The sequence below is a fragment of the Eulemur rufifrons genome, chromosome 16 (genome assembly GCF_041146395.1).
Source record: "Eulemur rufifrons isolate Redbay chromosome 16, OSU_ERuf_1, whole genome shotgun sequence".
NCBI classification, from domain to species: Eukaryota; Metazoa; Chordata; class Mammalia; order Primates; family Lemuridae; genus Eulemur; species Eulemur rufifrons.
Genome location: NC_090998.1, coordinates 54449871 through 54462900, shown reverse-complemented (window position 1 = coordinate 54462900; position 13030 = coordinate 54449871). Strand labels below are relative to the sequence as shown.

At 31.3% G+C, this 13030-nt stretch overlaps 1 protein-coding gene across 10 annotated transcripts in view; it reads right to left on the bottom strand.

Moving 5' to 3' along the window:
• Positions 1 to 1421: 1421 nt before the first annotated feature.
• CNOT2 (CCR4-NOT transcription complex subunit 2) overlaps positions 1422 to 13030 on the bottom strand; it is a 101152-nt gene continuing 89543 nt past the window's right edge. For 8 of the 10 annotated variants that reach the window (XM_069491577.1, XM_069491585.1, XM_069491581.1 and 5 more), the window contains 5 exons: positions 12833 to 12894; positions 12694 to 12743; positions 10776 to 10876; positions 8955 to 9099; positions 1422 to 2561 (listed from right to left, as the gene is read on the bottom strand). In XM_069491577.1, coding sequence (XP_069347678.1) covers positions 2475 to 2561; positions 8955 to 9099; positions 10776 to 10876; positions 12694 to 12743; positions 12833 to 12894 — 445 coding nt within the window. In that variant the 3' untranslated portion in view covers positions 1422 to 2474. The remainder of the gene's footprint in view (positions 2562 to 8954; positions 9100 to 10775; positions 10877 to 12693; positions 12744 to 12832; positions 12895 to 13030) is intronic. The other 2 variants (XM_069491579.1, XM_069491576.1) reach the window with 2 other exon arrangements.

Sequence of the window (13030 nt, the reverse complement as noted above, 5' to 3'; positions counted from 1 at the left end):
CCTTAGAAAGAAAATGTGGAATGAAATTACTTTAGGTCAACTTCTGTACATGTATAACCACAAGTTATAAAATCAAGGAATGTAACTGTGTTGTATTAAAGAGGTTATTGTAGTGTTTTAAAGATTTCAAAAAGAATTTTTAAATTTGTATTTTGAAGTCAAGAGCATGGTAACTTCTGATATTAACAAGGTTATAAAAGTTGGTTAACGTAAGAGTTTCTTCATTTTGATGATCCAGGATTAAAAAACTGAGAAAAGTGGAAAAGTATGTACTTAAAAACTCCGTATATGGCATTTAAAAAAAAAAAAATTAGAGCCAAGACAACAAACCACTTGATATGAGCTATTTTGTTTTTCTGAGTCATTCATACAGTACTAATCAAGATCATGCTTTAGCTGAGACTTTAATCTATATTGTTATGTTTGTATTCATAAGAATAAAGATCCCCTTCCACTGTCTTTTTTCTTCTCATCTGTTTCACTTTACAAAGTGAAAAGTTTCACTTTACAAAGTGAATTATTAGAGAACAAATGTAATCTGTTTTTTAAAAAATTGATTTCTAGGATTGGACTCTGGCTTATGTGAAATATGGTATAGTGTTCTGTGAAGGTTTTTTGCACAGCAGTTAAAACTATAGTTATATAAGTGCTATCTTTCCTACTGAGAAGATGCTTTGGTTTATTTTGAAAGATTAAAAATCCTGATTTTTTTATGTCAGTTTCTCTTATCTCAAAATATATAGAAAAAGGTAAATTTTAAGCCACTTTATATTTCTGATACAGAAACACAGCAATGTCATAAATATTTCATTTTCAAACATGATTTGGTAAATGTCAACAAACTTTCATCCTTGATAGAAAAATAGGTTAAAAATAAAAATTTTAAGAATCAAAACTCATTGCCTTTTTCCTACTCTCTCCCTCTAGTTTTGGTTTGGTAGCTTCAGCCTTCAGATATTTTTAAATACAGTATTTGTATTGACATGGGAAAAGAGTCCATAAATTTGTTAACATGAAATATCCAGGCCAGCAAACTAAAGGTACCGTCTACCCCACTCCACCTTTTGGCTTACCTTAATTTGCATATTATGTCTTAAAAATAAATCTCAAGGTCTATCAAGAAATTTCTCACAGAAGAAAAGTACTTTGGGGCCCAGTAGTGTTCAGAATGTTTCATTTCTAATGCTGCCATAATCTATTTATTTAAAAATAGTTTTATCTGGTTAATACTGTCTACATATTTAACCTACAAGTGAAATGGTTCACTATTTTTCCATTGAATTGTTTGTCGGAAGCTGATAAAAGACATTTTAAATTTAGTCACACCATTCAGTTTGATATCTGTAAAACTTCAGTTTTTCCCTCTATTTTTCATGTTGAAGAAATAATTTCACAATTTCAAATCAAAGTCAACACTGCAGTGAGGAGAGCTTTTCTACTTTATTACAAAGAGAAGAAGCCTTTATGTGGTCAGAAAATACAAGATTGATCTTTTTTTCTCTTCCTATGAAACGCTGCTGTTCAAACAGCCAGAGTGAATTGTCTCAGTTCACTTCTTTAAGTCCCATCACATTCACTTGGGTATGGATGTCCTTGGCTGCTGAAAATCTGGCCCTTTAGTGCACAGGGCGACAAAGTCCCCTGACCAGCAGTTCCAGAATGTCCCATTTTCATATATTGCATCCATGCACACCTCCTAAAAATGAGGTACAGCAGGGCAAACATTTTCCAAAATAGATGTCATATATATAATATATACACATTCGTACATACATACCTTTATTCATGTGATGTCCAAAAATTTAAAAAAAATGTACACATTTATTACAAAATCGTAACAAAGACTGGACAGTGTTTTGCTCATTCTGGAAAGATGAAGCTCAGTAATAGCACAACCCTGGAAAACCATCCAGAGATTGTGGCAATATCTTTCATCTAAACAGTCAGATATTCTTGTGTTAAGCTTGGCGAAACTGCCTTTCAAAAACAGAAGGGGAAGTAAAATGAAGGAAGCAGACCTTGCTCATCTTTCCAAATGAAATACGAGAAGGATCTTCACATAAAAATGCACAAACATTTGTTATTTTATTACCAATAGTGCTACAATGAACAATGCAAATTTTGTGGTCTAATTTTGTTGAGTCTTGTGGGTTTTCTTTTTACATTTTAGAAACTAAATGGTAAACTTCTGTCAGTGTACTTGCTTGTCTTTACAGACCCAAGTCTGTCTGCTGGCAAAAAAGAAAATAAATGAAAAAATTCAGACCCTGCTCAAACTAGAGAAAAACAAATTACAAATTTAGTTGTTGGGCAGCACATAATTAGTAAGGCAGGACCTCAAATGGTGACCCTTTGCATAAGCCAATTGCCAGATCCTCAAGGAATTAAAACCAGGGTGCCTGAGCCACATCAGTTCTGCAGTTATGTTGAGTATTGTGCTGAGACAGCCATACCCCAAGAAAAGGGAAGTCTTTTTAGAAGGCTTGCTGAGCAGGGTTGTAGTTGAAGGTGGATGGCAGGTGAGGCCGTTCTTCTAATTTGTCATATTCCAGATGGAACTCCTACAAAAACAAATTCAAAAATTTAGATGGTTTCCTGCCCTTTTGATCTCAAAATTTTGTCAAAATATACTTTACAAACAAAATAGTTACATGTATAAAAATGAACATTAACTAACAGATATACCAACTCTTTCCTCTAAGTAAAATACAGCTTGAAGAAAAATAATGTGCTGTAGTTTCTAACCGTTAAGTACAAAAATAAGGACAGACTTTCTATATGTAAGTCAAGACACTACTCATTTACATCTGACACTGAAAGCCTGTGTCCCCCCCACACCTGGCCCTGGGCCTAAGGCTTCTTATTTCTGTGTATTTTACTAAAAACTAAGGGGGGGGGACAATTACTGTATCTCTAAATCACTGAGAATTACAGGATCTTTAAAATAAGCTACCCTTCAAAGAAATATATGAAATCTAAAAATTTACTTTTTGTCCATAAGAAAAGTTTAGAAAGAATTTTCCAATTTGTCTTTATCACACTTAGTTTTTAAAAAGCAAACATACAAAGTTATTCTAACCTCATTAAAACCTAAGGAAGACACTGAACTTTAAAACTCATACTGTCAGACTTCCCATTTCACAAACTCCAAACTCTGATTTAAACAGAAATCAACTGCTACCTAAAACTATATGGTGGTTTTGCTGTAGGCACATTTTAAGACTAACTAGATAGCTAATTTTAATCAAACTTTCAAAATTCTATATTAACTTCATGAGTTTTAAAATTTAAGAATGTTGAAGTAATTTCTTCATATTTCCTCCCAAGATCAAGTATAGATGCAGAATATAATTAAAAAAAAATCCAAACAAAAAAAAACGCCCTCTGCAACCCCATAAAGCAAGAGGCTCTAAAATTACCGATCCTACAATCTGAATTTAATTACCACAAACTATCACTGTACAATCCCATTTAAAGAATTATGAACCTTAATATGTATTATATATTCAAGATTAAGCTAACAAGTGACATTAGCAACCATGGTTAACATATTTTACCTTATCTGTCTGGTCTCAAACTGATTCCATAATGGATGATTCCATTATTAAATTAAATAAAAATTTCCATTATTAAAATGAAAAGCGAGGCCACACTGATCAAACTTTGAGATATAGAACCAAGTATTTAAAATTTAAAGATACTAAATAATTACACACCTAACAGGTATAATTTATTGAAAGCCTGATATATGTCAAAGCTGGAGACACAACTAATTTTATTCTAATCTTTATAATAACTGTGTGAAATGGGTATCATTATTTTCATTGTGCACCTGAAGAAAATCATACAGTAAGTGGCACACCTGGGATTAGGATCCAGCTCCATGTGACACCAAAGCCTGTGTCTTTTCTAGTATAACACATTGTTCTTAATATATTTAGCCCAAGACCCAAAACATTTAATTCCTTACACCCTAATCCAGAAATGTTGAAAAAATTCAGTTCCCTGACAAGTTTATAAAGGGGGTACACCATGGTGCCTTTAGCTTAAAAAGGTCCTCTTCATAAGACTGAGAGTAATTAAGGCACAGGTTATTTGCTTATCAGTAAAAACTAGCAAACACCAGAATCACCACTACAACCATGATATCCCCCCTAATGCACTGTGCAGCCACCACTCTCCCTTTCCCCCACCCTATATAAGAATTAAAAGAATTTTATTGTTTGGCTGAAGCTAAATATCTGAATTAGTGAAGAAAATATCTTCTTGCTATGTCATTGTTTTAAAATTAAAATTGGCATCTTTGTTTCCAAAATGTGTAATTATAGGGTCTATCTGTAACTTTGACAAACAATAAGCACCACTATCTAAGTTTAAACTAAAATTTTATTCACACTGGTGAACTATATTGTATTATTAGAATTTAAACTAGATTAACTTCCACCAATATACATTATTTTCCCCCTACATACTCAAATCTTGAACTATTATATATCAGAGAATCAGAAATTACATGGGTCAAATTTTGTCTTCCATTGTTTGTTCATCTTTTTTAGTCTTCCATTTATTTTTAGTCTTCTTAAAATACATAAAACTTACAACTTTCTTTGTCCCCTAACTTTGACTGTTGGTATCATCTTTAACATGTTCGTTATATGTATGCACATACCACATACATGTACACCCTTGTGTACAGGAGCGAGTGTGTCCACTTTGTATACCATTACCTACAGCTTGGAATAGTGCCATGCCTATGGCAAGTATGTAATTAACATCTGATGAACTAATAAACACTAGCTTTCTTCACTTGTTTTGGGAACAGAATACATAATTTTTCTAATATTTTCAAATTAGGTACTAGAAATTATGTATATATTTGCTTTTGATGGAAAAAAGGACTTTTAGGTTATAGTATAATGTTTTAAAAGAAAAAAGTACTAAATACTTTTAAAACAACTTTTTAATGCCTTAGTTTTTTTCTATTAATAAAATTAGGCTATGTATTCTCAAAAGGTTACTTTACAATTCAAGCAGAATTGAAATTATGCACTGGATTCAGATCATCAAAATTATTATTACAGAAACATTAATGTCATCACTAATCTAGTTACATAGAGAAACATACACTACAGGAATATTTTCTCAAATTCTCAAGAAATGTCGGCTTTCTCTTAACTACAGATTGAGTATCCCTTATCTGAAATGCTTGGGAGCAGAAGTGTTTCAGATTTTGGAATATTTGCATATAGATAATGAGATATTCTTGGCGACAGGACCCAAATCTAAACATGAAATTCATTTATGTTTCATATATACCTTATGTAATATTTTTAATAATTTTGTGCATAAAACATAGTTTATGTACCCTGAATCAGCAAAAAGTAAAGCTGTCAGGTGTGAAATTTTCTACTTATGGTGTCACGTTGTCACAAAGATTTTTCAGATTTTGGAACATTTTGGTTTAGGGATGCTCAATGTGTATAATAAATCCATATTAATTTAAATTTTAAGAAATGGCAAACTACCTTAAATACAGTTATTAGAAATAATTAAAGAAAAGCACACATTGCTAATTAAAGTATAAAGATGTGCTAATATGTACCAGTGAAGTTAATGAAAAAAAAATCACATTTATATCAGACTGTGATATAAAAAAATCCTAAGCATTAGAAATCCTGTTAGACCCGAAAGGTAAAGTTAGGCTAAAAGAATTCTTAAATTTTTAAGTTTTTATTTTGAAAAAGCTCCTGGTAATAAGGCAGCCTCTGTCACTTAAAAATTCACTGTGGAAGAAATTATTTTAAAAATTTTAGTCATTAAGATCTTAATTGCCACAGATTTTAAATTAATGGACGGGAATAATTCTAGCAAAATTACAAAGGACAACATAGCCTGCTAATAAGTTATCTAAAAGGGGAGGATAAGCAAAATACAATATCAGAATTTTTCGGTACTTAAATCACTGATTTATAGGAAATTCTGTAAATAAATGGATTAGATCCTAGAACTCAGGGTCACAAAAAAATTTTAGGGGATAAGAAATACTTCCAATTTAGATTATCTAATCTCTCACTTAATATTATAATTCTTTGAAAATATTCAGTAATTTGGGGGGGAAAGCAGCTCATATAAAATATTATGAATGGGGACCAGGACTATGGTCTAGATCAGCTTGAAACCTTTCAATGACACCGTAACATCAGCTATTACTTAAAATACTAATTCATACTGCAGACTTCTCACAATGATTTGAAGCTATTTAATATATGCTCTTTACCTGTGACTAGTAAACCACATCCACTTTACAGATGGGGACTCATAAGTTAACTTGGGACATTACATATTAATGAATTTTCTATAATTTGATGAAGTCTGTTAATAATACTTATGAATAGAACGAAAATTTAATTCCTAATGAAATTTCTGGGAAAGCACTAAACACATCCTTTAAAAAAAAAGCCATGTGAAAAATTTAATCTGTGAATATAATACAACTTAAAATTTTAAGTTCATGGATTTGTATTTTAATATAACCAAGAGTGAGCTGTTTACCTTAAGAGAAATTTCTTAGGGAATAACATAATATTTTTTTTCAAATTTCATTTTCAGTTCACAGCTAAAATTTTTAAATGTAAAGGTTAAGAAAGCTCAACTGTACAGGAGGTATCAGGTAAAACTGGGCAAAATTATTTTACATATACACTATATATATTTAATATAAATTTTAGGTAGATATAATTTTCTTTAAAAGGACATTTACCTGAGTGAGAAACTGCTTTTGTAGGAAAGTAAAAGAGTCCTATATTAATGTTTAAATTGTTTCTGAATATTTAACCTTATAGGGAGAACTTAATTCTGAAAAACTGTCTTTATCACATAAATTGATTTCCTCACACATATATACAACTAAAATTTAACTAAAATTATGTGACTATGTACTGGAAACATCTATCCCTTTCTGCATATATAATCTTGGAATACTTTACAATCTTATTGACCAAAAGCTTCAAACTGAATGGAGAAAACTTCAATAATTTACTAATAGAATTCCCCCCCACCCCCAAAGATATTTTTTCTCTCCTGTAGCATCACTCAATCCAGAGGTTCTTAAAATATGGCCCTGGACCAGGACCAGCATGATCATTGGCATCACTTGGAGCTGTTAAAAAAAATGCAAATTCCCAGGCCCCACCCACAGACTTATACTATGTCAGAAACAAGGGAGTATGTATAGCTCAGCAATTTGTATTTTAACAAGTTCTCTGGGTAATTCTGATGCAAGCTAAAGTTTGAAAACCAATGACATACATGACCTAACAACAATCAGTTACAGTTTTTCCATCTTTGGAACAATAGTAGTAAGTTATAGTAACAACGATGATAAAAACAACAGCAACAAACTACCACAACTACTGCCATATATCAAATACCCAATACGTGCCAAGCACTGTACTCAGATTGTGTGTGTGTGTATAATCTCAATCTTCATGATAAACTAGGGGAAAATATAATCTCAATTTTATAAAAAAGGAAACAGGCATAGAAAGAAAACTCATACAAGGTGAAAGCATAACAGAAACAGGAGCTAAATTCAAATCAATGATACAAAGGCCACGGCTTTCTACTATATTATACTTCTTAAACAGCAGTTAACATACACAAGTCTTACACAAGTCTCATGTAATGTTTTTAATTAAGGTAATTATTTCTGTTTAAAAGATTAAATCATGAATATTCTTTGTGAAAACAAGATGTTCATATAAATTAGAATTATTAAAATAACTCAAATACAGTATATAGTATATGGACTTAGTCTGAGAAGTAATGACATTTACCACTGAGAAAAACTGAAAAATAATAATGATAATAACAATAACCAAAAAGATTTAAGGCTGGGACCAGTGGCTCATGCCTATAATCCCAACACTTTGGGAGGCTGAGGCAGGAGGATAGCTTGAGGCCAGGAGTTTGAGAACAGCATGGGAAACAAAGCAAGAACCCATCTCTAAAAAAATAAAAACCAGAATTAGCCAGGCGTGGTGCCATACGCCTGTAGTCTCTACTCGGGAGACTGAGGCAGGAGGATCACTTGAGCCTAGGAGTCCAAGATTACAGTGAGCTGTACACCCAACCTGGGTGACAGAGCAAGACTTTTGTCTCTTAAAGAAAAAAAAAACCCACAAAACTAACTCTTTAGTTTAAAATCCTAAGAATCACTGATGGAAAATGCATTCAGAGAAATCTTGGAGTTGTGAAATCAGACAATATGGGTTATGCTCTCTACTAAGTAGACTAAGCACACGCAAAGTAGTAAACATAAATGTGAAATATGCGTTGACACTGATAGGAATTTTGCATATGGGATAGTTAGAAAGGCGTTTTTGTGAGAAAAAAATTGCAAAACTAAAATGAAACAAAACAATCAACTTTTTCCCACAGCCCATTTCTCCCCAATATTTAGCATAGTAGTCACAGAAATAGTCATGGTCAATGTTTGTGATTTTTTTTTTTTTCCTTAAAATTACTAGCAAATAAAAATTCAGCTATCTTTCCTGCAGTAAGTGCAAGTGTAAAAAGTTTGTTTATAAACTGCTATTAGGAAAATCTCATACCTCCATTTAAAGTAACAAAAATATAAAAATACATGACTGGGATTGCAAGAAGTTATCTTTATTTTACAATTCACCAGACACAAAAATATTTCAAATTTTACCAAGGCTTGTGCAAAATTACAAAATCTCTTACCAAGTTCAGTAATTTTTTTAACTATTAGCAAAATGAAGCATTTCTAGACACTCTCCTAAAAGTGTCAAGCCAAGGAGATGGGGACAAAAGACTTAGCAATTATCTGGCACACTACTGGAATGAATATATTGGCACATATAAACAGATAAAAGAGGACAATTCTTTTTTAAAGTCTAGATTTATACATTTGCACATGGAAAGAAATATACCTTAGCTACTTTCCTCCAGTTAAGACAGTCAAAGAAGTAATATGTTCCCCTCTCGTATGTATTGGTTTTCATTGTTGGTTCCATGCCTGGTGCCCTGGTAATCCATACTCGTTCTTCTTTGTGGTATCTCCAATCACGGTTAAAACTTCAATTTTTAAAAGAAAAAGATAATTAATTTTTCCTGTGGTTCATATCAAACATTTTCTATGTTTTGTAAAGCTTTTCTCAGAAAAAATTACACATAAAATACATAAATAAGGATGCTTCCTGACTCTTTTATTGTTATTAAATACAACCCTATTGCAATAAAAATAGTATCTTAATTTGTTCAGAAACACACTAATTAGTACACATTTTTATTTAATTGAAGAAACTTTTTATACAAACAAGATTAGATTTTAAAAGTTCTATAAGCAACGTGATAAAAACTTAGGCAGACCAAATAAAGATACAATATATTCCAGAAACTTCACTCCTTTCTTGCTGTTAACACTCAAAAGAAATTGAGATACTTAATAAACAAAACCCCCAACTACTTATATTATTTGTCAAGGAACTAAATACAATGTCTATTTGAATTAACTATTTAAATTTACATAATTTTATAATTATTTTGAAAATAGAATATTTGAAAATTATAATGAATTATTATTTTATTTATTTAAATCTCATTGATCCTAAATTCCCAAAAGCTAAGAGGAGGACATCCATTAGAATGCATGCAAGAATGAATGAATGAGGAGTTACACCACTTGTAAACTGGGCAAGTAACACAAAGGAGGTAAATGTCCCACAAAAATAAGCCTCCACGTAAATAAACACTTTCCTACCAACACAATGAGGTAGTTTTTAAGACATAAATAAGATATGAAACAGAACTGCCAGTGATAGATGGATGAATGACTGAATGAATTTATTTACTTACAAATAAATTAATAGGAACAGGTAATAATCTCTATCTTACAAAAATGAGGGGAAAACAACGAAGAAAACAAAAAAAAAAATCCTCTCAATTGAGAAATCAAAAACAAAACAATTCATTATCAACACAGTGAATTTTACATTTTAAAGCATCTGATCCAAGGCCATTTATAGAAATGTTATTAGGAATACTACAAAATATTTAAATCTGAGAAAAGGTCTCCAAATCATAAGGTTATAAATATTTACTAACAATTCACTCTACAGTAAATGAAATAGTCTATTGGCAACAAAACATGTTACCAATTGGACCTATGAGAAATGACAGAAAATTTTTATTTTTAAAACATCAGGTAAAAACAGAAATGTTCAGGAAAAAAGTCAATGAACCAACTTCTTTACACTAACTTCTATGTAAATTGGCCAAAAGCCTGCTGATAATGAACGTGGACTTTATCAGCACTTCAAAACACAACAAATACGCATGGTACATTGCCTATATAATACACAATAGATGCTTATGAAATGATGAAATTCAGTATCCGCTCATTAACATATACAGTTCCAATAAAGAAGAAGAACCACAGTCATGAATCTTATCTTATAATTCATATATTTACAAAAATTAGATTCACCAAATCCATGAGTCAAGTTAATTCTGTCTTCTTACAAATTCAGCAGTAAGTTTGAAATTCTTTTTATATATAACAATGATTATGAAGCCATGGTAACATATGGTTTTAATCTAAATTAAATTTATTTTACTAAATGTAAAAATAAACAAATTTCTGATGGAGAATATGTCGGCTTAAAAAAAACTACAGTCATTATTTAAAAGAAGTTTTCAGCATAGTCAAGATCCACTATAATACAAAAGTGATTAAAATACTTTGAACATACAGCTCTACTGCAGCTAAAAGTTGTAATACGTCTCCTCCATTCATGTAATAGAGATAGAAGAGAAGATCTTCTCCATATCGACCAAGTTTTATTGCAGCCAGCTGAAAAAGAAAAATAAATTATTCTAAAATATAAAACAAATGTGAAAATGCTAATATATAATTGCTACCACTAAAGTAAAAATGGAGAGATAAACAGAAACTTCACTTTGTAGCAGATAAATGTTATTGTATGATTACACAGATAGGTAGTTACAATTTTCTAAAAGGGAATTCTCTCATTTCTGGTACATCTATTTGATATAGTAACTGGGAAAAAAAGCTAAATAAAAACTTCCAAGCAAGACCAAATTGTCAACTACCTCACTCCAACGATTTATTAACACCCAATGTGGCAACAATACTAGAACATTGTGCTCAGAGATCTAGGACTTGTATTCAAGTCCTAGTTCTATTATTTATTAATATGACCATGTCCAAATGATTTAACGTGTATGAACTTTAATTGTAAAATATGGACAATGACACCTACAAGGGTTTACTAAGCAAGTAAATGAAATTAAATGAGTGAAAGTATATGAAAGCACCTTGTAGAATACCAAATATATATAAATCTTATGTTACCTAAATCTACAGCTGACAGTGATTCACAAATCAGCTGGTTGTATGTTTTCAGCAAATCACACAGTGAATACAAAAATCATGAAGAGACGGCTCTGTTTAAATGGATGGCTGAAAGATGACTGCCTTACATTTCCCTCCACAAGGTAGAAACCTGACTGCCTACCAAACTATAACATATAGGTGAGTTCAACAGTCTCAAATCTCACATTAAAATAAAACTTAAAAGCTTCCCAGAACAAACACATTTTTATCTCTTTACCTATATCTAAATGTTTATTTGGCTATTGCACATTCTCTGAACGTAATTTTTCTCTCCATTCATGTAATTCCAATTCAGGCAGCAGTCCTCAATGCAACACATTCTCCTAAATTAGTATTTCTCAAATTGGCCTAAGAAAAGGTTCTGGAACACTGAAGTAATTGGAGCAAAAGAGCTCTACAGTGGAGGTGGCAGCAAATCACACAATCCAAAATAGAAGATGCAAGCCCCATCTCATACGTCTTTTCTTGCCTTCCATCTACTCAAGTACGAAAAGACATACTGAGAAAGATATCCTTTACTTGCCTGCCGACAACATCAACATCCGTTTGACCACACAACTGAATGGCACAGACTTAGAACACTGTTTTATATATATATATATATATATATATATATATTTATTTATAAACATAACAAATATATTTTTTCACTAAATTATATCCTTCTGCATGGCTGAAATTTAGATACCATTCTGCATTTTTTCCCTACAAGAAATGAACTTAGTTCTTCCTCCTAAAGCAAAAAGTGTTTACCATTTTCTTTCTAAGACTAAAAAGAGAGAGAGATTAAAGGTGTAATCTGTTGTTAATAATTACTTAAAACTAGAATTTTAGCTAGTTAAATAAATGGAAAAAATACAGAAAAATCACCAAAGGTCATAAATCGTTTAAAAAATATATATATTTCCATTACAAATACTGTATCTGTAATATCTGTAAAGGAAAATCTTTCTCACTGGTAAGGTCATAAAATGAGAATATGAGAAGAAAATTTATCAAATTTTCCAAGTTAGTTTATTCCCATCAACTGTGATTACAGTTATAGCCTGTTATTAACTATAAGAAATATTTTACCAGTCCTAACACTGTTTAACAATGTTATCTAACATTTAACAGTTTACCATGGACATACAAAAGCATACCCCTGAGACCACTGTTAATTACTTCAAAAATATTATGCTGTCTGAACTGAAAAACGGCACCTGAAAAAGATAAATTCATGCTGACTAAGTAAAATAATAAACTACACTCACCTTATCCCTAATGTGAATGTTCGTTAAGTACTCAGATGGAACATGGAAGTCTGGATAATAAAATGAAAAAAGCCTTATTAACTGATTCTCAGTTATAAATATCTTTTTAAAAGGTTTAAACACAAATAGATTCTCCTACCTATATCTTGAGGTCGACATGGTGAAGATGCCCAGGGTGATGCAAATTTGGGGTAGAGATTTCTAAATAAAGGGGGGAAAAAAAACCACTTTGAAGTCCAAAGCAGAAAAAGAATATTTCTAATTTTATTTCAGGAAAATCAGGAAAAACAAAGACTTCAAATGTAAAATGAGCATCTTTACCCCTAATTCCCTTACT